Source organism: Fusarium fujikuroi, chromosome FFUJ_chr02 (assembly GCF_900079805.1).
Source record: "Fusarium fujikuroi IMI 58289 draft genome, chromosome FFUJ_chr02".
NCBI lineage: Eukaryota > Fungi > Ascomycota > Sordariomycetes > Hypocreales > Nectriaceae > Fusarium > Fusarium fujikuroi.
The window spans coordinates 1,952,320-1,976,241 of NC_036623.1; the positions used below are offsets into that span (position 1 = coordinate 1,952,320).

General features: G+C 49.0%; 9 protein-coding genes; 3 read left to right on the plus strand and 6 right to left on the minus strand.

The window, feature by feature from the left end:
• Nucleotides 1-105: 105 nt before the first annotated feature.
• On the minus strand, nt 106-1,092 carry FFUJ_04690 (related to histidine triad protein member; the record flags this gene model as incomplete). Its single annotated transcript, XM_023571994.1, has 1 exon — nt 106-1,092. One exon carries the CDS (start codon nt 1,090-1,092, stop codon nt 106-108), a length of 987 nt encoding a protein of 328 aa, XP_023426207.1.
• Nucleotides 1,093-1,925: 833 nt separating this feature from the next.
• Nucleotides 1,926-3,831, minus strand: FFUJ_04689 (related to SH3 domain protein; the record flags this gene model as incomplete). XM_023571995.1 has 4 exons in its annotated part: nt 1,926-2,348; nt 2,393-3,437; nt 3,487-3,570; nt 3,620-3,831. 4 exons carry the CDS (start codon nt 3,829-3,831, stop codon nt 1,926-1,928), a joined length of 1,764 nt encoding a protein of 587 aa, XP_023427161.1.
• Nucleotides 3,832-7,465: 3,634 nt separating this feature from the next.
• FFUJ_04688 (probable NADPH2 dehydrogenase chain OYE2) lies at nt 7,466-8,847 on the plus strand (the record flags this gene model as incomplete). XM_023571997.1 has 6 exons in its annotated part: nt 7,466-7,794; nt 7,855-8,068; nt 8,121-8,135; nt 8,183-8,618; nt 8,667-8,763; nt 8,811-8,847. 6 exons carry the CDS (start codon nt 7,466-7,468, stop codon nt 8,845-8,847), a joined length of 1,128 nt encoding a protein of 375 aa, XP_023427162.1.
• A 418-nt stretch (nt 8,848-9,265) lies between these two features.
• FFUJ_04687 (uncharacterized protein) lies at nt 9,266-10,144 on the minus strand (the record flags this gene model as incomplete). Its single annotated transcript, XM_023571998.1, has 1 exon — nt 9,266-10,144. The coding sequence occupies one exon, from the start codon at nt 10,142-10,144 to the stop codon at nt 9,266-9,268; it is 879 nt and encodes a 292-aa protein (XP_023426208.1).
• Nucleotides 10,145-12,755: 2,611 nt separating this feature from the next.
• Nucleotides 12,756-13,799, plus strand: FFUJ_04686 (uncharacterized protein; the record flags this gene model as incomplete). Its single annotated transcript, XM_023571999.1, has 1 exon — nt 12,756-13,799. The coding sequence occupies one exon, from the start codon at nt 12,756-12,758 to the stop codon at nt 13,797-13,799; it is 1,044 nt and encodes a 347-aa protein (XP_023426209.1).
• Nucleotides 13,800-14,624: 825 nt separating this feature from the next.
• Nucleotides 14,625-16,008, minus strand: FFUJ_04685 (Serine/threonine-protein phosphatase PP2A catalytic subunit; the record flags this gene model as incomplete). XM_023572000.1 has 7 exons in its annotated part: nt 14,625-14,647; nt 14,699-14,748; nt 14,796-14,868; nt 14,923-15,456; nt 15,509-15,614; nt 15,672-15,713; nt 15,862-16,008. 7 exons carry the CDS (start codon nt 16,006-16,008, stop codon nt 14,625-14,627), a joined length of 975 nt encoding a protein of 324 aa, XP_023426210.1.
• A 929-nt stretch (nt 16,009-16,937) lies between these two features.
• On the minus strand, nt 16,938-19,067 carry FFUJ_04684 (probable EXO84 protein, component of non-clathrin vesicle coat; the record flags this gene model as incomplete). XM_023572001.1 has 3 exons in its annotated part: nt 16,938-17,292; nt 17,342-18,834; nt 18,888-19,067. The coding sequence occupies 3 exons, from the start codon at nt 19,065-19,067 to the stop codon at nt 16,938-16,940; spliced, it is 2,028 nt and encodes a 675-aa protein (XP_023426211.1).
• Nucleotides 19,068-19,831: 764 nt separating this feature from the next.
• Nucleotides 19,832-20,582, plus strand: FFUJ_04683 (probable mitochondrial import receptor subunit TOM20; the record flags this gene model as incomplete). XM_023572002.1 has 4 exons in its annotated part: nt 19,832-19,892; nt 20,008-20,253; nt 20,310-20,410; nt 20,466-20,582. The coding sequence occupies 4 exons, from the start codon at nt 19,832-19,834 to the stop codon at nt 20,580-20,582; spliced, it is 525 nt and encodes a 174-aa protein (XP_023426212.1).
• Nucleotides 20,583-21,202: 620 nt separating this feature from the next.
• FFUJ_04682 (related to Fe-S oxidoreductase) lies at nt 21,203-23,579 on the minus strand (the record flags this gene model as incomplete). XM_023572003.1 has 2 exons in its annotated part: nt 21,203-23,475; nt 23,528-23,579. The coding sequence occupies 2 exons, from the start codon at nt 23,577-23,579 to the stop codon at nt 21,203-21,205; spliced, it is 2,325 nt and encodes a 774-aa protein (XP_023426213.1).
• Between the last annotated feature and the right edge of the window lie 343 nt (nt 23,580-23,922).

Below are 23,922 nucleotides of genomic sequence, written 5' to 3' on the forward strand. Positions count from 1 at the left end.
GTGTGACGAAGAGCGCCACTATTCGTCTCGATAACAAAATCTACTGCATCCGCGACGGTGGCGAGTGGACCGACTGTCCCAACGGTTCTGGCGTCAACGATCTAATTATTGCGATCGAGAAGCTACGCCGCTAGACTTGAGTGGCTCGAAAATCTCGGTCCACAACTCACTTGCCTCTCCTAGCGTATAGCTCATAGCAATGCTATCCATACCCGCCTCGTCGTCTCCCGCCATTGCGCCCAGCGTTTCTATGATACCCTCGAGTCCGACTGCCTTTCCCGTCGCCTGAGTGGCCCCCGCTTCGAGCTGGACATGAACAATATGAATGTGGAAGTGGTAATATGTGGGCTGGTAATGCACATAGAGTTTCAGCTGGTCCGGCTCGATCGATGGATACGTCTTGACAGTGGCATCGATAAGATGGGTCTTCATGTGCTGCAGCCAGGGGATGTGCTTCTTGCGAAGGTCTCTCAGCGACCAGATATCCCGTCGTTCGACCAGCGCTAGCAGGTGCAGCGCATCGAGCGTCTTGCGGTCCCAGTTGAGGTCTGGCAGCATGAGGAAACCCTCATCGCCGGCCTCGCCAAGCTTCGTTCTGTAGATCACATCTTCTACCTCCTTGCGTCCTTCAATAATGTTAAATACCCAATTGAGTCGTCCTTCCTCCCTCTTGCTGAGCATATACGGTCGAATGTGGTCTCTGTAAACATCTGGTGTCTCCGTCACGAACCGAACACCCTGCTTGCTGTACTTTTTGACGTGCGTTTCGGTACATGGGTAAATCAGGTTGATTTTGAGATCGGCGAAGAAGTCGGCGTCGTCAGGTTTGGTCGTCTCAGTGCCGCTACGGCCCATAAACCAGTGATAGATATCATTTGCGCCCAGATTCTGAATCCGTGCGAGCTGGGCGGGAACATCGGTGAGGTAGGTCTGCGAGGTTGGGAATGGAGCCCGTTCCAGGATCAGTAGAGCTGGCTGGTCGTCGATAGAACCATAGAGGGAGATGCGACGACCTGCTTGATCTTGGTTTAGGACGCGACCGAGCTTGAATTTGGGCACTAGGGCCTCCGCCTTTGCTTTGACGTCGGCCATCGTTGATTTGAGATGGAAAAGACTTGGCTGTGGTCTACAACTCTGCCCCTCTTTAGCAGTAGAGGAATTGACGGGAGGGAACACCCCACGGTGGGGCTTCTGTTGACACCACTCCACAGCGGTAGACAGAGGAACCCGCATTCCATGAGATCTCAAACATGGATGGACCCTTGGTCGCTTACTAGGCGGCTAGCTTATGGCATTCAACTGGAATTCTACTTTTAACTTCACTGCTTGAAGAGACCGAGTAGTGTATATATCATCAGAAATAATGAACTTATTTGCAGTATCGCTAAAAAGTCGTTAGGCGTCGTAGCCGCCCATGAAGAAGGTGCTCTATCTATGGTAGTGAGTGTTTATTTATTTAACATCATCATAAGAAGCCTTGAAGGCGTAAGGAACGTGGTGCGGCTACTTCATCTTGCCGCCATCTTCTCTCCTCTCGTCCCCTTGTTTTCCTCACGCATTACTTGCACTGTGGTCCTCAATTCTGCAAAACAGTAATCCTGGGTGGTTCGCACCGGGTATATAATTCAACGCTAGAATTGAAAGTAAGGACTTGAGTCCTAAATTCGTCATAATCTCGAAGGTCAAAGACGAATAACGGCGTGATACAGATGGTTGGTAAGTTGATCGGGGTTGGGATATCTCCGAACGGCGTAGCGTGGTAAGTGATATTCGTATTGAACTTGCGAAGATATCGGATGAAGTTTGTGCTGCAGATGCCAACAGGGTATGCCGAGAAACCAGAACGCCATAGCCGTTAAACCAATGCACCGATAACGTGTACCTTCCAGGGCAGTATTCAAGTTAAGGTGTCGTGACTGTATTAATCATGAGAATGATGAGTGAGCATTGAAGCCATTGGAACCAGTTTCCGTTGATCCATCACCCTCAATTGTCTTCCTCCAGTGTTCGGGGCGACAGACACAAACCAGAGGGAATGCTTTTATTTCGCCCTCTGCAGCAGGGGAGCTATCGCGGCGTCCCGACGCGTTCGAGACGCCACTATCGCGTTGAGCTTGTCGTCGAGCCTCCCACTCATCTGCTCGCTCGTTGAGCATCACACCTGTCGCCCAACCATCGTCCCATATGCCCACAACCTTGAGCATATCTCCCCGTTCCAAGGCGAATTCGTCGGTTGCCCGTGGTTGATAAGCCCAAAGAACAGCTATTCGGTCACCGGGGTGAATGTCGTCCTGAGAATAGTAGTCCTTGAAAAATGGCAACTGCTCGGATTGCTGGCTAGCGACGCCCTGAGGCGATGAGAATCCCCCCGACTAGATGGGGACTGCGGTACAGAGCTGCCAAGGGCCGAACTACTTGAGAGTGAGCCGTGTCGTCGAGGTTTAGTCGGTGGTGGGCGAAGGACTCCGCCACGCGTTTCTGATGAGGGTGGGCTTGACGTGAACTCGTCAGATGATGAATGATCCCTGCGTGGATATGTGCCTACAGCACCGATACCACCGGCGGCTGATGAAGTGTCGCGATGATGAGAAGGTGAATCGCCAGAATGACCTTCGAGAGCAGACATCCGTGCTATACGTCCACCGGGAAGAACTTCGTATCCTTGAGGGGCGGCTGAGGGCGCTGCTTGAGCCATGGTTGTTCCACCTTGTCGGGCCGGCGAAGGCTGGTTGAAAATGCTTCCCTTGGGACTGCTCGGTCGTCGTCTCCTTCTGAGGCACAACAGGAGGCCAAGGGCAAGCAAACCGAGACCGGCAAGGACGCCAACAACGATACCAGCGATTGCTCCGCCGCTAAGACCCCCTCCTCCTCCTTCATCGTCATCTTCGTCGGAGTTGTCATTTCCGCTACCTGCAGTGCTTGATCCAGTAGCCGAAGATGTTGGTGATACTCGGGTAAATGTCATGGTGGCGGTCAAAGTCGGTAATTTGACATCTTTGCATCGTTCCTCGGCATTTGAGTTGTAACAGCAAGTGTCGGTCGAGTTAAGACCGCCTGAACCACAATAGGTACAGAGTCCCACGGTGCTGTTGCCGTAGCCACAGTTCTGTGACTCGTTCTCGATTGCTGGAATACATGTCTTACTGTCCAGAGAGCCACCAGGAAGGGCACAATTCGTGAAGTCTGCTCTGATCAGCTGAAGCAGATTGCTTGACGGGTTCGAACAGAGCTCGTCGTCTGATGTTAAATAAGCCTCGCTCTGGGCATACTCAGCGCAACTGTCGGCGCAAAGAGGTCGCGACTGCGATGCTGACAGGCCACAGGGCTCAATAGAGTTCTGAACAATGGAATTGCATAACACGGTGGTGGTGAAGCGAGCATACAAGTCGCTGGTGTTAGTCAAGTCAAGATTGCTGCATCCGAACAAAGATTGATATCTACGAGTTGTTAGAATTGCTTAAAAATGTTAGTCCTCGGTTGACTTACTGCCTCTGGACATAATCTCTCTGCACATAATCCGAAAGCTGGCTATCGAAAGATGCTCTGTCGGAAACATATCGCAAGAAAGGGCTATTTGTGAAGTTAGTAGATTGAGGAGTCACCAGACAAGAGAACTCACAAGAACTCAAGCAGACTATCTCCAGTAGAGATGGATGCGGATGCGAATGCTGGGCAAGCTTTTGAATCCTTTAAAGATATACAGTTCGAACTTTGAGCCGAAACAACCATTGGTGATGCAGAAAGTAAGCCAAGAATGACACTCTTAGGGGTGACATAGTTCCGCGACTGGCGAGCCCTCGAAGGGACCGTGTCTTGCTTGAGCGCAGCCATCTGCAAAGTTGGGTTGGTGGACAAAGTTCGACAAGCTGATGCAGGAATCGGTGATGTCTTAAGCTGCAATAACACCTAGGTCATGGTCGTCGGGATAAGAACTTTGAATGATTTGCCTGATTCGTCAAAGAGTTGTGGTCTGAAGTGGTCGATGCAATGGTCGATGGAGAGATGTTGGGCGGTTAATAATCGTAGCCAAAAACTGCTCTCCTGAGCAAACAAGTGAGTGAATGTGTGATTAGTTTAGGTTGAAGAAGTCGAATTGTCAGAGCGCAATCGATTTCGTGACGTTCTCAAACGATAGTAGCAGTTGGTGAAAGATTAAATTACGATTAATTTTCCACAGAGGGAAAGAGCGAATGTCGTAAACGAATTAAAGAAGGTGAGATGGTCCTCGAGAAACGGCCCCTTTCGAGAGAAAACGGACCTGGAAGTTCGTTCCTTTCGATTGTCGTTCAGGCTCGAGTTGATTGAGCGCGTGCAATTGGAGGCAAACCAGGTGATGCTACGCACACTGGCTGGGCACGGGTGGGGGAGAAGGAAGGGGGAGAAGAAAGAGAAGAAGAAATTCGACTCGAGCGAAGAGATCCCAGCGACTTCAGACCCGGCAGCGGACGCGACGGATGGTGGTTGAAGATTAACCCTGGCTGGGATATTAGGGGGTGCGTTAAGGCAGTGCGAACCGCCTTGGGGGTCCGGTGAGAGAAGGATGACACGGGTGCGCAGTGGGAGAGAGAGAAGAGGGAGAGACAGCGAAGGAAGCAGGGATTTAGAGAAACATGAAGGACCTGAGGATGATCAGAGTGGGCGAAAGTCGTGCCGGCGCCTGGTGTTTGGACCCCATGCTCCTGGCCAAACAAACTGACTGGAGGGAAATGGCGATAGCCAGGGTGAGTCGGGTCATTCTAGGCCCAAAGAGGAATAGGCCAGGGCCAGCTAGGACAACGGCCAAGTCTCAGATGTATTTTTGCTCCAAGATTGTATGATTCAGATACCTGCTCTTCTCAGCCAGCCTGCACTTGTTTAATCTTGGGGAACAAGGATCCAACGGAAGCCGAGCAGGGTAATTAGCGCTATTTTAGCCGTCCACCACTTAAACAGCGCCTTCCATGGCCTTTCCGGGCCGCTATTTATCACTACTTGACCCCATAAACCTAGCACCAGCACCACGTTGCTGGGTCTCCATAACTTAGTTAGCGAGACTTTGCATTGATTGATGAATCTTTTGTTGATGATATGTTTAACAATGGTTCTGTTGCTAAGACACAAACACGGACACGGACACAGAGCACACAACGCTCACCCAGATTGTTGTGGTCAATGCAATCTGCAAGGAGGGACTCCTCCGAAAGTTAGTCGCCTCCAACGACAGCATCTTGTCTGCAAGTCATCGTCATTCCCTCCCCCTCACATCAGATCTTGACCCATTTGTGTCTCGACTCAGATCCAACTTTGCCTTCCCTATTCCCAATTGCGCTCGACTCCACGTGCACTAGTCAGACTCAGAATTTATGAAACTTCTAGCCCAGTCGGATCTCATCGACACAACGTTAGCCTCCACGCTCGACATCCATTCAATCGACCTCCTTGCGTTAATGACTCTCTGTTGCGCGACCATGCACAACAGCGAAAATAAGTATTTTGTTACTTCCTTTCTGATTTGCCGTGATTTCGCTTTCTACCGCCGCTCTTCATCTGTTTATTGTCACACACATGATGAAGGGAGAATGCAGCCAGCGTTGCGCGCAAAGTGGAAAACAAAAAGCTTGTGAGAGAAAACGCGCAAGTCTCGGCGATTGCTGGCAAGTATACGCAACCACAAACGGAAACGTTTGTCCAGAAATGGTTCAAGAGAAAAGAAACGCATCGGATGCAACCCTCTCACCGTTCTGCCGTGCAGCCACCCCAATCTTGGTCGTCAATGTGAACTGTCAGTTCGATGGGCGACTGGCTGAGACGTGCCCCAGCTTAGTAAAATAATGTTTACTTTTTCTTCAAGATTACATTTTGAACATCTGCCCTATTGTAACTCTGGCCAACTGTTCACTCCAGCAATATATCTCATACACGCATTTTCATTTGCGGTATTTTGGGGACGACTGCTTCTCTTTCTATTACCTTGTGTAGCTCGCCCAGTAGCTCTTGTCAACGTCGCATCGCCGCACAGCGTAACATTATGACCTTCTTGTGCCTCTTGCGTGCTCTAGTGGAGACCCTGTCATATGTCATGGATTGTATTAGGGGATTTTCCAGTAATTGCGATGGTAATGCCGATATGCATAAAGCGGGTGTTTTGTGTCATGATGGATGTTGAAACATACAACACAATGCCTTTGAGATTGATGTTCGGGAAATGTGACAGAACTCCTGCCCCCATACTCATGATCTTAAGTTCCTGGCCTTCGAACGCCTCACAGTTCCAACTTGACCCAGTATTCAATTGTCAGAAGCGATATCTTCTAGAGTATCAATGAATAATTTTATTCATAAAAATATCGGTACGTATAACAAGCTCGGGTTCCTGCAGATTAATTTCCAGCCCTTGTCCAACCCCTGCTCTCGCTGGAAGCGCGTTTCGCCTGGACAAGGAACATCACGAACCGCTTTGTCACGCCACGATGTGACCCTGTTTTCCGCTGCTCTTTGGGGGAGTAGTTGTCGAAACGAGGATGCGCTATCACTGTTTAAAAGCCACTACCGGTCAAGCGAAGTGAGCTGCTTGGTAGTGTGTCGATCAACAAACTGTTATCGGCACAGAGGGCAGAGTAAAGCAGTAGGCCTCAGGGGGCAAGAAAACAGCAAGCCTTACTGTAGGGTATTAAAATAAACTTGGTAAAAGTCATCCTAAGCTCAGGTAGGCTATATTACCTAAGTCTTTTTATCATTAAGGGTTGAGGTCTTGTATTTTCTTTCCTCCCTTAGGTAGGATGCGTGAGACACGGCGTGATCGAAAACATTTGTCTTTGGTGAAGCCACCTGGATTAATATGTACACTTGATGCCGGTCGATGCTTTCCCGTCCTCACGATTTCTCATTGATTGGATGGATCGGATTGATCAAGTGCTTAGACCTGGAGATTAGCTGTTAAGTTGTGTTTGACGAGCCAATCGCGTCGTAGGTTCCAGGACATCATTGTTGGAGTCGGCAGTCCATTGTCAGTTATCACCTTAGCAGGTCTCAGAATACATTATCTTTCTTAAAACTTCTCAATAGGGCCTACATCATGTTCTTAGCCTAGGTGATAAGAAAATAGGTCTTCCAAGCGAAGGGAGATACAGACGAGGTAGGTACTAAGATTAGGACTTGTTTATGATACAACACAGCTACCCTAAACACTCTTTTCCAGACCTTGGTATTTTTAACTTTATCTGCTACTCCGTTAGGCACTTGACACTCGTATCAAGACAAGGCCCCTCAACAAATATTTAGAAGGCATTGCAAAAGAAAATACGTGATATCTGCATACATAGGCATCATATAGGCGCAGATCAACCCAAGCTACGCCGTCTAACACTGCCGGATTGGTAGTATGGGCCGAGGCATATGCGGGACTAGTTTGCACGCATTATTAATACTTAACCATTCCCAGATGCTCAGTCCAAGAATAACCACTCAACATCATTAGGCATACATCATGAGGCTCAAGGAAACGAAAAAACTCTTCACCGCCGTCAAAGTGGGAAAAGTCGAGCTTCAGCACCGAGTGGTGCTTGCTCCTTTGACACGACGACGTGCAGATGAGACCACAGCAGTCCCGGCGCCCTATGCTGCAGAATACTATGCTCAAAGAGCATCTTCTGGTGGTCTACTCATCTCTGAAGGCACCTTCATCGCTCATGAGGCCGGTGGGATGTCGCGTGTACCGGGTATCTACTCTCAAGAGCAGATAGCAGCATGGAAGACGATAACGGCTGCTGTACATGCCAAAGGAGGCTTTATTTTCTGTCAGCTCTGGGCCCTGGGGTAACCACATCAATACGCAACATGTGTGTATCGAGACTGAATACTAACTGTGACCTGCAGCCGAGTTGCGAACCCGAAGATTGTTCCCCATGTCTGGAGCGCCGGTTCTGTGCCCTTCGATGCGAAGGGTACTGGGTCGGCTGAGCCGCCCGCTAAGTTCACAGTGATGACAGAATCTGATATTGATAGATTCGTGGGACATTACCGACAAGCTGCTCTCAATGCCATCAAGGCAGGCTTTGACGGAGTTGAAATTCATGGAGCAAATGGATATGTGAGTCTCGAAAGCTACAAAGCGATGTTTGCGCCGCTAACTTTGCCTATAGCTTATTGACCAATTCGTGAGTTCAGTGCTCTCTCCCAGAAACTGCCACTGAAACCTTTATAGCTGCAAACCAACAGTAATAACCGCACGGATTCGTATGGAGGTACACTCGAAAACCGTTTCCGCTTTCCATTGAAAGTCCTCAATGCTGTCTGTGAGGCAATCGGCTCTGATCGCGTTGCAATTCGCATGAGCCCCTTTTCGAGATTCCAAGGCATGCGTGAGACCGAACCTCTGGCTGTCTTCGCCCCCTGGGCTGAAGCCATCATCAAAGCCCAGCCATCTCTGGCATTCATCCATGCAGTTGAACCTAGGATCGCAGGAGGAAGTGATTCTCCTGACAAAATCTTGGAAGAGAACGAAAATCTCGCTCCCATTCGAAAGATCGTTGGCAGTTCAGAGATTAAGTTCATTGTGGCAGGAGGGTATACACCTGAAACTGCAGTTATGCATGCAGCTCAGACCGATGACCTTGTAGCTTTTGGACGCTTCTTCATTCGTAAGTTATGTGATCAATTTCCCCAAAAATGTACTGAACTAGCAACAGCAAACCCTGATCTACCAGCCCGAATTCAGAATGGTTGGCCGCTGACGAAATACGATCGTTCGCTATTCTATACGCCTGATGAACACGGCTATACCGAGTAAGTTTGAGTTCTCACAGACTGAATTTGCTGACCATACTATGTAGCTATCCTGCATACAAGCCGGAGGCATCAAGACTTTGACGCGGGGTGGTGGAAATCCGCCAGGGCGATTAATGTTGCTGGTCTCCAAACCTGAGCACAAAATAAACCTGGAATATGATTAGAATCTTGGGAGAGCATGTAACCATGAGTTGCTAACGCACAAGTGTACCTCGAGCAAACTGTTTTGCTAGCTTAGATGTCAATTATCATTATTTAGTTGTTGTTGGGTTTGCTGCACATCAGATGCCTGTTCTGGCTCCTTGTTACCAGTGTCGCTGGCCTTGTGTGAATTAAAGATTTCAGAAACTTGATGTGCCAGTTGTGTACGCAGAATGGACGTTCGCTTCAAAGGTCTACTCGCACACTCCGTTAGAATTCCTTTATTGCGTTGTATCACAAGGCACATTAGAGCCATGGACATTTAAGAGTAGAGCACATGCAGCGAAGGAGAAATAACTTACAGAATCATACATCGTTTGATGTCGAGTTGCAGTTCATCCGCAGGCAGAAACTCGACGAGAACATCGGTGGGGCTGTGGTAAGATGCCAATCCCATTCTTGCCATCAGTGCCCCTTTATCAGCGATGATATTGCCTATGACTTTGCCCCGTGGGATCCAGTGCAGCTCGACCATGACTCCAGCTTTTTGAAGTTCATCTATCATGACGCAGGCTTTCTCTGTTGTTCGTTTTGTCATCCCCCTTTTCGTTCCGGGATTGTCGTCTTGTGCATTTCCGTGAGGTCCAGTGGCAAACATGGGTCTATTCGTCACCTTTAGGAGACGCAAAGCGGATTGACTGTCGGTGAACACTTCGACAGATCGTAAAGGACCAATGTTTTCCTTCTGCATTTTGGTGACTTGCACCGCATAATCCAGCGCAAGACAAACAGCCTCAAGTTCTGCAATTTCCGTAGGAGTGGCGTGCCCTTTTGCGGTGACGCGCACCCAGTAACAGCCACTTAGAAATGCCACAGCAAAACCTGTAGAGTTCTTTTTTCTCGAAGCATCGGCCCAGATGATCAACCGAGAGCCATCGCTGGACACGCCAGTCACACTTTGAGCTCTCACCACAGCCACCTCAGCAGGTTTGACAAAGATACTGGTCAACGGCCCAAGCTGATGGCATGATTTGCTAATCTTGAAATCCTTCTTTTTTGGCCTTGTGATCCTTTTCTTGCGTACCAGTACCTCTGTAGTAGTCGCAGGTGACGCAATCCTGGATGGCGGCTCCTCATTCCATGCCTCGCACGCTGCAAGCCATGATCTCTTTGACCTATCGAGGAGGTCCTGGACCTTTTCATAAAGGTTCAAGATGGTGTCTGGGACGTAAGGCATTCTGTTTGACTGAAGGAATGGAAGCTGCAGCGCGATGAATGATGACGATGATGGAAGGAAGATGCAAGATGAAAGGATAAACAACAGATGGAAGTACAGGTGGAGAAGAGAGGAGCAGGTAAGGATGCGGCAGTGCCTAGCAGCCTCTGAATCAGAGAGGCAGTGTACGAGAGCGTTTTAAGTTACTAGCAAGTGCCTCTCAGTGGCAGGAAAAGGATAAAAAATGTCAACTGCTTGAAGCGCCACCCTCTGAGAGCCTGCAGACCGGAAGCTACGCCACGGGAGTAAAATGAGAGAGGGATGGGAGTCAAGGCCAAAGATATTGGAAGAGATGAGAATTGGGAGTGTGGGCGACCTGTAGCCATGGAATCCAATGCTGGAGTGGGAAAGAACTGAATGCGATAAAAGCCCATTTAGTTCCCCTGCTAATGTACAGCACCTAGCAGTCGAGTTAAACAGAATGGCGGAAGACATCGTTCCCATATATACTAAGCAGATAGACATTAGATTTATTGTTGCCAGAATACCCTACTTAACTTGAGTCTCTGCGCCTAGCACGGCATATACAAATAGGAATAAAATCTAAGTTGGTAGGCCAAGCTGCCAGGAGAGCGAGCACAACCCGAGATTTGGAGCTTCAAAAGTTGAGTTAAGAAAGCGAGAGGAAGACCAAGAAAAGAAATAGCTAATCTCATTCTCCTCAACGCCCTGGCGTCCTAATCGAAGTACCTTGAGAACGCGACCCACCATGTAACAAGGCAGAATTCTACAGAGAAGACATGGAGAGTGCGAGACCTGCTGCATGCAACCACAAGATTACATTCCAACTCTGCTTCAAGGTCTGTTAGTTCCGTCAGACATAAATCGGATTCCTCTTTTTGTGATTTATCTCGTCATCCAACCCATCAAACAAACAGTTCGTCAATGGTCCTTTATAGTCACCACGTTCTATTCTAGGACGCTGGCCGTAAACCTGATCACCTAAACCCTTCCATATCGAGCCATTTCTCATCTCAGAAAGCATGTTCGTTGTTGTTCATCGCCAAGCCTCAGCCCGGTTCTACAGATACAGTACGTCTCATCACTGATGAAGCTTGTATGGATCTTTTTAATGATGCAACTAGAGTTTAATGAATAAAGCTAGATTTACCGCGAGAATACATGTAGTACCCCATATTGCGCGGCTTAAATAATCCTTAGGAAAGCTGAAGCTTTGAGGAGAGTGGTGGTTTGTCCAGAGATGCACTCAAATTTATATACCTCCTGATCTCTTCCTTTTTAAAGACCGGAAGGGCTTTGTTTACGAAAGAAGTTATTGGCCATCATGGAAGCTGCTGCGTGAAGACTTATATTGTGAAAAAAAAAAGACATCGTGTTCCTCCATGTTAGCTGCCTAAAGCTTAACCTTATGGTCACCAAGTTTATCCGTAGCTGATGGTTGAGGAGAGGAAGTTGGGTAACAATTTCAGACCCTCGTTTTTTATTTCAATCCTGCGGCTGTCTATGGTACAGAACTGAACCGTGGGACTCGTAGGATGCCTAACTAAACACGAAGGTAGGTCAAGGTTAGTAGTTTGATCTGTGGCTCCCATGATCGCCGCCGCTGACCATCATGGCTTCAGGACTTAGTCTTCGCGGATGCAGTAGAGACGAGGAACGGATGGCTCAATTTTTGCAGCACATGAATCCCTGGAGGGAGCGGAAGGTTGTAATACTTGGCATCTCGTCATGAATTGATGGCAGTATCTACCTGTAACACCCTTCTCGCTTTGTTTCTTAATATCATTCAGGGGTTTCGTCAGTGTTACCAAATTACTAGATTCCTTTACCAACAACAGCTGATCTCGCTGGCCCTCCAGCTGGAAGTTGAACCCGAGGATTGGGGCGATAGGGCTGAAGCAGGGGCCTGGTATCATAGAAAAGCTTGGCGCGGTTGGCTTCGGACGATGAAACCCTATTGTCGTATTGTCATCAGATAAGGTTGAAATTCATTCACATGCTGAGAATAGATGAATATGAGTTGATGGAACATGAAAAGCTTCCGGAGCTCGGAATGACCATTACATATCTCCAGTTCCAACCATGCACCACCCTTTGACGGACGGTGTTAATATTACAAAACCCGATCAATGATCTAGAGGGGCCTCGAGCTCTCCAGAGTCTCACCAATCAGAGTATCCAAATCGCACACTCGCTCTAGTGTGAAATATTTCTTAGATTCAGCCTTAAGTCTAAGTTCACCAATCATATCCTTTTCGCTCCTCTCGCGCTCAAGTCAACCTCCGACATGCCGTCTTAAACATTGCCCAAAGAGGAAACGGGGCGACTTAGATCTGCGGCTCTATCTGCTGATTCGGGATGCCGATGACCGATACCGAGTGTTTGGTTTGGCGTTGCTGAAGAATGAGCATTCCCAAAGGGGTATGTATATACACGACATCCTCCCGTTTGTAGGGCGATTTGTTTTCAACTTGATCAGGGTGCCCTTGCATTTATCATCTCGAGCTTTCGTTTTTATAACAGGCACACATTCGACTGATTCAACACCTGCTGCTCTTATGCATAAGTCATCGACATAAACACAAACGTAGCACTTCTTCTCTTCAACAAGATGTCCTCGCAGCCCTCAGGAGAGATGCCTCCCCAGGGTCCTCCCTATCTCCCCAAGACAGCTGGTCTCGGCGGCAGACCTACGCCCAGCGTCGACGATCCCATCTGTGCTGTTATTTTGGCTTTCTTCGTCGGCGGTGCCATCCTCAACATGACTATCTTTCAGCTGAACAAAAAGCGATCCCACAAATTCGTCCTCAGCGGTTTGCTGTTCGGCTTTTGCATGGCCCGTATCACCGCCAACGTCTTGAGAATCGCATGGGCTTCGAACCCGCATGACACCAGTCTTGCTATCGCTGCCCAAGTGTTTGCAAACGCTGGTGTTGTGCTCTTGTTCGTGGTGAATCTGATCTTCGCCCAGCGCATCTTGAGGGCGTATCATCCACAAATTGGATGGAGCAAACCTGCTTCGCTAGGCTTCAAGTTTTTGTACTTTAGCATCTTTGCAAGTCTTGTGATGCTGATTACAGCTGTGGTGTATAACTTCTACACCTTGAACCCACATACGAAGCAGCAACTTCGCGACGTTCAACTCACCGGCAGCACGTTTCTCGCCATTCTCGCGTTTCTTCCATTGCCCATTGTCGGAGCTTGCTTCATTATCCCCCGACGAGCACCAATGGACAAATTCGGACAAGGCCGTATGCGGACAAAAATCCAACTTCTTATCTTCACAACTACACTGCTTTCCCTCGGTGCTGCTTTTAGAACTGGCGTATCCTTCAAGCTGCGGCCCGCGAACAATCCAGCTTGGTATCACAGCAAAGCATGTTACTACTGCTTCAACTACGTCATCGAGATCATCGTCGTCTTCTCCTACGCTCTCTCGCGATTCGATCGACGTTTCCACATCCCCGACGGTAGCCATGCCCCTGGTGATTACTCTGGTCGCAATACAAAGACCCAAGATCGTATGTACCGTGTTAATACTGAAGAGGAAGTCTTTGGCGATGACGAGCGACCACGAACAGCGGAGCAGCGCCAACAACAGCAGCAAAACTGGGAGGCAGGTCTAAAGGAGGAGCTCAAGGAAGAGACCGCTTGATGTCAAAAATCGTGTTACACGACTGTACTATTTGTAATATAGCCAACTGTGGGGGTTACAAAGAATGGATCTGGATTCTGTGCGACCGTTTCCGCCCTCGATTCAAGCTCTTCTGTACAAGACATCATAGAGAAGGGGGTAGTCTGTGCGCCGCAAGAGTTTAGAAAGTCCAATAGCTATATCCTTGAACATCGTGACTGGTCCTGGGCTGGAGTGTGATGTAATGCTCAGAGTCAACTTTGTTAGAGATTAGTCTAGATATATTAATGGTCGAGGCAGTTCAACTTGTGGAAATACTCAAGTCGGACCAATACTGAATTGACTCAACATATCAATAAAAAGCATGCAAGTGATGGGCGTCATCTGCTAACATCCATCACTTTGCTCAGGCGAGATCTCAGGAGGGGAGTATTGTTCACCAATGTCGTGAGGAAATCGGCTCTTTAATCGCTTCACTGCTCATATCATAAGGATAAACAGACAATTGTTGATCATGCATGCGTGTTTCTTTCTCTTACAGCGCGTAACTCAAATATGCGTATCTAAGCAGCCATGAGGTGGGCGCCGCAATCAAGTCTACCAACTCTTTCCTGCACATACCTCCAAAGTTACGGTTGTTTTGCAACATTCGGAAGGTCTCCATTAGCAAAGATGTGATATTCGTACAACCATGCTCCATGAAGTTCTGTTTTCGTTCGAGGGATTCGTCGTGGAATCGTACACGGTCGAGCTGCAACGGACTTGAGGCTGGCGTGGATGGACCAGGCATGATGGCACTTCGACATTTGACTCGAGCTTGGTAAAACGTGGGTATACGTGACGAGATTAGAGGAAGTAGTCCGGAGTCCCTGGCCATAGTGTTAGTTGAGTCCTTGTAACCACTTGTGGGTGATACTTACGCCTTGAGACCATAGGCTCGCCAGCTCTGGGGCATGGATCAAATTGCAAGCTAGTTGTGGTTAGTTCGTGTCTTTCACATTGAGTGGATCGACTCACAAGGTGTACTTCAGGTGCTCATCAATCTCCATGATAGCAGCTTGGTTACCGCATCGGTAGCAGTAGTTGGGTGCTGTAGTGATGTTAATGCTGTACAGAAGTATGGCGTCCCGCGTGCTGAGCGTACCTGAGAAAATGGTGACAACATTCCGGTCTTGAGACCAGTTGTAACCCTCCATAACAAGCTGATGGGCGCGAGCAATCAAGGTCAAGCCATTGTTGTGGTTGAAAGCTTCTGAAATGTCCTGCCCGAATGTGTACCCCGCACCTCGAGGAGAGATTCCCCAGCCGCATCGGTCGTCAGGGTCTGACCAGAGAAGATCACACATGGGACCCTCGTGAGGAACCTCTTGAATACGATCAAGAGCTCGGATGTTATCCAGAGTATCAATGCTTGGGGAGAGGCCGCCATGAAGACAGAAGATTTGGTTGTCGATCAGGGCAGTGAGGGGGAGGTAGTCAAAGAGGTCGGTAAAATACTTCCAGACATTAGCGTTTCCATATTTACGGAGGCATTCGTCGTAGAAGCCGTAGACCTGAGTGATCTGACGGGACTCGTGGTTTCCTCGGAGGATTGTGATTCGTTGAGGGTATCGGATCTTGAGGGCGACAAGAAGGGTGACTGTCTCAACAGAGTAGTAGCCTCGGTCAACGTAGTCACCTATCGAGAGTAAGTATCGACTTCGTGAGGCTGAAAGATGATTGAAGCGTACCCATGAATAGATAGTTGGTATCAGGGTTAGGACCGCCAATCTTGAAGAGCTCCATCAAGTCGTGGAATTGACCGTGGATATCACCACAGACGGTAACGGGACATTTCTGGCGAGATAGAATCAGCTCAAGCACTTAGCTTGCCGGCATATGTTATAAACGTACCACTGGCTGCACGTTCGATTCCTCCTGTAGAACTTCTCGTGCCTACATGGCAGATTAGCATTTGTTTGCATCACGCGAGAAGCCGAGCTAGTCAAGTATGATGCACGCTCATTCTGATCGCGACTTGATCATCGAATGCACCATATATCAAGCCAGGCTCTACATCCCGCTGAGTTGACAGCCTCCTCACCTTATCGCACAGTCTCTGAACATCAGCTTCGGCCAGCTGCTTGCAAGACATCAAGCTCTCGATCCAACCGTCGAGGGTGGGGATCGTAGTAGGCTCGAAGTTGAGCACGGGTGAAGCTTCAGCGGGCGCTCGCCCAACATCCTCCATATTGGTATCCATGGCTCAGCGGTGTCGAGTCGGTTATTGATGTGTTGATTAGCGGGAGTGAGGTTGAAATGACGTTGATGCGGTCTGAATCGCGAGAAGTCGGGTGGGGCACGCCGCACGAGGCACAAAGGCGGCGGTCGTCAGGGGAGGAGAAAAGGGAAACAAGGGAGATGAGATAATCAGCAGCTGCCGATACCAGCAGCAGCAGTTCCTGTCGCCAAATCGTTCTATCGCCGTAAAAAAGGAGTATGCGGAAAAAGGCGCAGGATGGCGAGGACGCGCAAAGCTCGTTAGTGAAAGAATTTTTGGTGGGCGTTGTTAGGTGATGGATGATGATGGGAAGCGAAAGGAGGAGGGAGGGATGGATGATGTTGGTGGTTGCCAACCAGCCCAGCCCAGGTCCAGGCCGCGGACAGCCTAGCACTAGCACGCCAAGCTGGGGCACTGCCAGCGCAGTGCTGGCCAGTGTTTGCCCCTTCCACCACCAGCCTTGGCTTTGCATACCATACCATAGGTAGCGCCTCATGTGGCGTAATGTAATCTCTATGCCAGGATTTCAACAGAGAATTCCACAGGACGATCGAATGAAAAGAGGTCATCGCGATCTTATAATCATCCTGATTTCCATTTCCGAATGCGGCGCTTCAGCACTGAACCGCGGTGGTCATAAAGTCAAGGTACCTTGCAGCCCAAAGCTTGTCTGACGACGGGTGTGGCTTGACGGCGGCTCGCTCCAACAACAGCTACATCAACATCACTTGGGCCACATCTGATCATAACCAGCTTCATTTATTCGATAATTGCTACAATGGCCCTCCAATTCCAGCCTGGGTATTGCCATACGAGTAATACGTGACGCTGACAAGGTAGCCAAAGGGTTACGAACGCCTGCCAATCCATCCACCTCAACTAACGCCTAAATCTCTTGTTCATGACAACCCCAGTCCGACAGAAGCCTCTTTTTCCACACGCTCATAGTTCAACAAGTTCTTTCCGACCAAGTTCTCAAAGTCAAGGCCGACTTCCGATAACAGCTTAGAATGTTCCTTCGCCCTCTCCATGCACTGAGTCCAAACCTGCCCCCCAGGCTCCGTACTACTAAGTTGGCGTGCCAGGATGACGTTGAACGCATCTACTTCCTCCTTGGCCCATTTGACACATACACTCATCATGGGCGGTGGAAAGCAAGATTGGAAACACTGCACCGTGTTATGGATAACCATAAAGTACACAAACGAGAGCTCCCAGATATAGAGATGCAAATCCCCCTGGAAAATGCATTGTCTGATAACACGTTAGCTAGCCGTGTCATATAATTCACACCATTACTCACCTGGCTCGTTTATGTATAGTGCCACTTCTCGCCGCCAGGTACGATTCTCGGGCGCTATCTTCAAACCCAAGTCTCGTCAACCAGCTGACATTCCGCCTTGTCTTTGTATTATTATCGTGCGTCAGTTCGAGCTCACGAACAATCATGTCCGCCAATTTAGCACATCTTTCGCCAACCTTGAAGTTGATAAAGTCCTGAGCAATGGCATGGTTCTTCAGCCCACGAGCGATCGCTTTGAGCTTCTCGACACGAGCGACAGCGTCTTCGAATCGTTGCATCGCAATGTCAATGTCAAGGTCATCCATCTCGCTCTCAACCCAGCGCAAGTTCTGCTGTTTGCCGTCAACTTCAATGAGCATATCCTTGATGTCCGAAAGCGTGGCTAGAAGCTCTGTCTTTTGAAGAAGACCTGGATCGCGAGAGGCGAAGTAGTTGATCGTTTCACGAGCCTTGTTGTTAGCCTCCATCTCTGATCGAAGGCCCTTGCGAAGCTGTTCTATAGCCTTGCGCACATTGAGGAGTAGTTGCTTCTTCTCAGGGTCCTGGGGTTTCTCCGTCCGATAGATGAAAGATTCCTGACCAACACCCCGGACCATGATAGCATCTGCAAGCTTATTGCGTCCACTACTCGAAGATTCTCCGGTGCTTGACATGTCCACCACTTCAACATCTAATAGTGGCCAACAACGGTCGGCCACCAGCTTCATCATCGGCCCTCGTGCGTCTGAACCCGGCGCATCTGCTTTTCGCTTCTTACGCGATGCGATGAGGAGGTGATCATTAAGCAGAAAGATCTGCATCGCTCGGCGCGACTTGTATGTAGCATTATCAAGCTCAATCCAAGGCCCCGCGTCTTGGACAACATGACGTCCCGCCGCATTAGGGAGGAACTTTTGCGATCCTTCCACGCCCTTGAATAAGGCCTGCATCTGTGAGTTCCACATGGCGCTTCTATCGGCAATAGAGGTGCGCCTATCTCTTCTGCTGCTGATACCAGGGGCGCTTACGAGATCCCCCGGCATTGACTCATCATTCTTGGCAGCGGCAGCTCTCATAGCTGTCGTGTTGACTTTGAGCTCTGACATGAAGTTCTTGAGATTCCTCATCTCGCTCTTTAGCTTTTCCGCTTCCTTGCTGATTTTAATAAACTGTGTCCGGTTCTGCATAACGCTCTGCTGTAGATCCATTCCCACACGCGTCTTGACTTTTCGCAACGAATCCTCGAATTCGCGGATTTGGTCTTCGGTTGCATCGCTCAACGCAGCCTGGACGTATCGGTCTGGCTTCAACTTCGGATCTCGTAGACCCTTAATATCGACAACTGGAGCAACTCCAGGCCCCGCACGCGAGGGAGGTTTTCTGATGGCGGCAGCAGTCGGAGGCTCGTAATTGCCAAGCGAGGGCATCTGCGGCATTGGAGGCGCGGCACCATTTGGACCTGAGGGCGGTTGATTAAATCGAGTCGAGTATCGTCGTTTCACAAGATCCGAGGTCTATTAGACAATGTGAGCATAGCGATACTAGAGGCAGCCTCAATGAGACTTACCTTTCCACCAGCCATCGGGGGTGGACGCGGGCGAGGTCGAGCTTGGCCAGGGTCGCCTGGAGGAGGCGGTCTGTTTGTATCATCTTGAGCAATCGGACCTGAGATCTGGCGAGGAGCACTGATAGTTGGCCTCTTCTTTCTCTTGCCGCTGCGGAGGGATATCTTATTGCGATCCTCCATCTTGGGCAAGTGTTGTAAGGACAATGGCGACTCGACAGCTTCGAGCTTGATAAGTAAAGGACGGTATCAAGCTGGAATAGCAGAAAATGTGTGTGGTGTCTTGAGTGAGTTCTAAAATGCTTGTCTGGCTTTTGGCGCCAGACGATAGGTGGTCTAATCCATGAGCTGTACGTGTAATCGTCAGGCCTCTTCAGTGAAGCAGCTACCTTCGGAATGGAAGTCCAGTGCATCAGGAGGTGGGGTACGTACCGAACAAGCCAGCCTCAGCCGGTTACGTGGGTTTCATTGACAGCCTCGATGAGACAGACATTGTCCAAAATACTCTATAGTGTATAGATTTCTCATAACAAAACTTGGAGGAAAGAAAAGCTTCTATATGGAGCAAAGAAGCTATCGGAATGAGTGCCTTTACTTGATTACTCTCACAATCACCTCCCGTTGCTAAAGATCCAGCTTTCTGCCCAGCTTCCATCGAACCTCGGACCTAAATAGGCTTAGCGCCACATCATGTGCTTGCTCCGGTTCTAAAAAATTGGTTTATCGCGACGACTGAAGCTTGCCGCTCCCGACGCTCAAACAGAGAATAAACCCGACCTCGAGCATTGACGACATAATATCTTCCGTCTCTTGGTCGCCGACGTCGCCAAGCAACATTTTGAGCCTTGGACTTACTCGTTGTAATTGGTACCGTGGGAATATATCCGGTCTTCTGCTTATTACGATCCAAGCTATAAACCTCCTCACCTACATCATCAATCTCCAAAATGGTGCAGCCCACCACTCTCGTAACGGCATCCGTTGCTACCGCCGCCGCCGCCATTGTCGGTAAGACTGCGCCATTCATTCTTCTTCATGAACTTGCGTTATACAATACAGTCAATCAGTCGCAGACCATCGAAGCTACAGTGCACAATGGCTAACGAAAATGCCCTCTGATCAGGTTACGCCATCTACTTTGACTACCAACGTCGAAACCAGGCCGAGTTCCGCCGAAACTTGAGGAGGAACGAGCGCAAGCAGGCCCGCGTCGCAAAGGAAGAGGCAGAGGCTTCTACCCAGCAACAACGTCAGAGCATTCGCATCAGAGTGGAGGAGGCCAAGGAGGAGGGGTTCCCTACTGGTGTTGAGGAGCGGGAAGCCTTCTTCAACGAGCAGGTCATGGCCGGAGAGATGCTCAGCCAAGATCGTAGGAAATACCCTGGTCTAGACATCACCGATAACTAGCTGACTGTTGTTCTGCAGCTTCTAAGGCTCTTGAGTCTGCCTTGGCCTTCTACAAGGGTCTGAAGGTCTACCCTGCCCCCGGTGACCTGATCCGAATTTATGACAGCACTGTTCCCAAGGTACGATGGCGAGCACGAACCTCGAAGTTAAGTTGTTTCGCTAACACCTGTGCAGCCCATATTAGACATCTTGGCTGAGATGATCGCATACGACTCATCTCTCGACATCCGATCGCCCGCCGCTCCCGCAGGCATCAATCTCTCTGACATTCCTAACGTTGGTCTCGATTAAAGAGGGATGTCATCTGTCCAAGTTTCCTCTCCGCTCCTGGCCCATATATACCCAGACGTTGGAAATGCTCTTGAATTTTAACACCCTTTCCCCTAAATCTGTACCATGAAAAGTCTGAACAACAGGCTTTCACAAAGAAATGTCTAATGGAGACCTGACGGCCTTCAATGTACCATAGTTCCGCTCTTCCAGCTTCCATAGAGCTTTGTGTAAACAAATGTACGTTGAAACGAATAGGTTTATGAACAAAGTGCTGGCTATTTCAGAAGCACAATGCCTCATGAGGATTCAAACTATTGTGGAAAGGAAGTCACAGGATTTCCCAAGATACGTGCACCACCCAAGGTCGTCTGTGATGAACAAGTTCGATTCATGCTTTTTTGTGGCCTGTGACGTAATATACAACATGGTCGATTGGAGGAACCTAGTGACTACGTAGTAGCTATGGTATTTTGTTTGCCGGACTACAAGTAGAATGGTCAAAAGATCGAAGACATTATACTAACATGCGGCTATAGGATGTCACCCAGAGCATCGACCTGTGGTAGAAAATGAATGTAAGAGATGTGGCAGATGAATTGCTTAATTATCTTTATTTTTCTTTCCTCTACTATGAACTATTAAGCCTCAATCTTCCGCCCCTTCCTATCTACTCTTTCATCCTCAGGGTTAAACCCACCGTTACCCCAGTTTGCCCATTCTGGAGTTGGAGTTGCGTCCATATAATCCTCGGGGGTCCAGCCACCTTCATCAGGAGGTCCCCTTGATTCGAGCAACTCAAAGAACTTCTTATAATCGATCAAAGTATGCCACTTGCCGTCGACGTAGAACCTCTCGCTAGCCAATAAGATACAGCAGCTGTGAGCGTGCTCGGCAGCGATGCCGTACTTGAGTCCCTTTTCCTTCAACCTCTTCTCGAGCGCCTTAACAAAGTCGCAGACTTCCCAGTAAAAGGGAACATTGGACATGCTCAATCCGGCATTGGAAGATGTTGATGTGCCACAGTATGTGACACCCTTGACCTCAACAAAACAGGGCAGACCTTGCTCCACGAGTCTTGCGTAACCCTCAGCTTCTTCCTCGACGTTGAACCCCTTGACGAGTGTCAAACGGAAGACAGTACGATGATGGAAGCGCTTCTCGCGAAGGATATCTAGACATCGGTTGAATCGCTCCCAGAAGTCTCGGTGGAGAGGTCTGTCAATCTTCCGTAGTGACTCCTTATCAGCTGCATCGATTGATACATAGAGTTGAGTCACAACCTTGAGAGCAGCCAACTGGTCAGGATGCTGAGCATTACACACGAGGAACGAGGAGATACGTTCAGCGTGCAGCATACCAAGGAATTCGTTGATATAGGGGTAAAAGATTGGCTCTCCGACGAGTGACAAGGCGCAGTGCTTGATCTGCATAGCTTCGGCAAATCTCTCCGCTCGCACACCAGGCACACCGCGCAACATCTTGATTTTCTGATAGTGGTTCTTTTTGACTCCTTCAAAGATCAATTCAGGAGGATCAACAACCCAACGCCATGTGGTTCCAACTGGATTTGTGCCGTGACGCCAACAAAAAACGCATTTATTCGAGCAAGAAAGTGAAGGGGTCGTTTCCATGCACAAGTGGCTCTTGATTCCGTAGAAAGAGTACTTATAACATGAGCCTCTTCCGCGGAGAGCAGATTTTGTCCACCGGCATGTCTTGACTCCGGAATGGGATCCCACGATTGCGTAACCTTGTTTAGTGAGAGCTTTGTATGTTGGTGATTCCTTTGCGACCATTTCTTTGGGACCTTGAGGGACTGCCTTCTTTGTAGAGGAGCCATAAGTGGTGAAATCAACAGCGAGAGGTGCTTTTTGAGTTGTCGAGCCGTCGTCCTTTTTGATCATGCGCCCCAGGTCCTCAACATCATCTAGATCTCTTGCGCTCTTCGACTTTTTCTTGGGTTCTTCGTCATCAAAGACAACTTCGCCATCATCTTCGTCCTCTGCGATATCTTCAACATCGCTTTCCTCGGCTGCTCCGCTACCGGGAACTCCTTCGCCTAAGCTTCCAGTACGTGCGACATGCTCAATGACCTCTTGCACGCCCTTACTCCATTCTTGTAGGCGCTCTTCGTGATCACTTTTCATGTCACCCATTCCAACTGGGTACGCTCTCTTTCTAGCAGTAAGCTTAGCCATCCACTTGTCGACTTCCATAGCCTGAAAACAGAAACCGTCTGCCTCTGTAGGCCAGTTTTCACTGTCGCCAAAACCGAAAACCGAATAACCTAGAATACCTGACAGAGGAGCAGTATCTACTCGGAAGTCATGATGGGTTTCTTGGAGGTGCTCAAGGAATGTGTCGTTGATGGTATCGATGTTGTAGCTAGGAATTAGGAACAGGTAGAAGAGATCGGCGTCGCCGTGACCCTTGTATGGCGCAAGGAAATAATCATCGAAGTCTATCTCAGTGAGGTCTCGAAGTTCAAGTTTGAGGAATTGGCGGCCCGATAGCTTGGACAATTCATCCAGCTTTCCACAGAAATCCTCAACGTATGCCTCGGCAATCTTAGCTGTTTTGGTCGTAATGGAGGAGAAAAAGACCAGAGGTGCGACAGGTCGGGTGATATCCTTCTCCTCTTCCTTGGTCTTCGATGGCTTCCTCGCTATTCCACCCTTGATCCTTCGAGGGCCCTGAGACTTGACACCCTTTTTCTCTTCGACTGGCTCGATGGTGGGGGTCTTTTCTTCGACGACAACCTTGGGCTTGGCAGGCTCTTCGTAAACCTTCTTGAACGCAACTATTTCCGTTTTTTGACCATTGATGTGAAAGTATGTTCGAATTGCGATAAGGATGACACAGAGAGTCAGGAGAATTGGAGTTCGGTGAAGATGCCAGACATCAACCAGATCTGTAAGAGTCAGCGGCAAGATTTGCGACCAAGGGAAAGCGACGAGACTCACCATCGACAAAGGAGTCGAGCCGCGAAGGCGACGAGTAATTTGCCCAATCCATTGTGATAACCTGCCAACTGCCCGACTATCCCTTGGAATTTGCGATGGGAATAGTTTGGGAAGAGCAAGTACACACAAATAATTGAAGAGACATCTGGGGAAAAGTAATGGATGTTGCCCCGCCCTCTGGAATCGAGAATTTTAGTGGAGCTTTGCGCTATCGTCACGCATCACCAATGGAGGGGCAGCGATTAGATAGCAGCTTATACTGTACGATCTGGAGCAGAATGGCTAGGACTCGAGCAGATAAAACTAATGATATAGTATAACTATTTCGTTCTACATCTAATGGTGACGGAATTCCGGGTAAGCAAGTCGCAGGTTCATTCTCCTTGAGGGCTTGG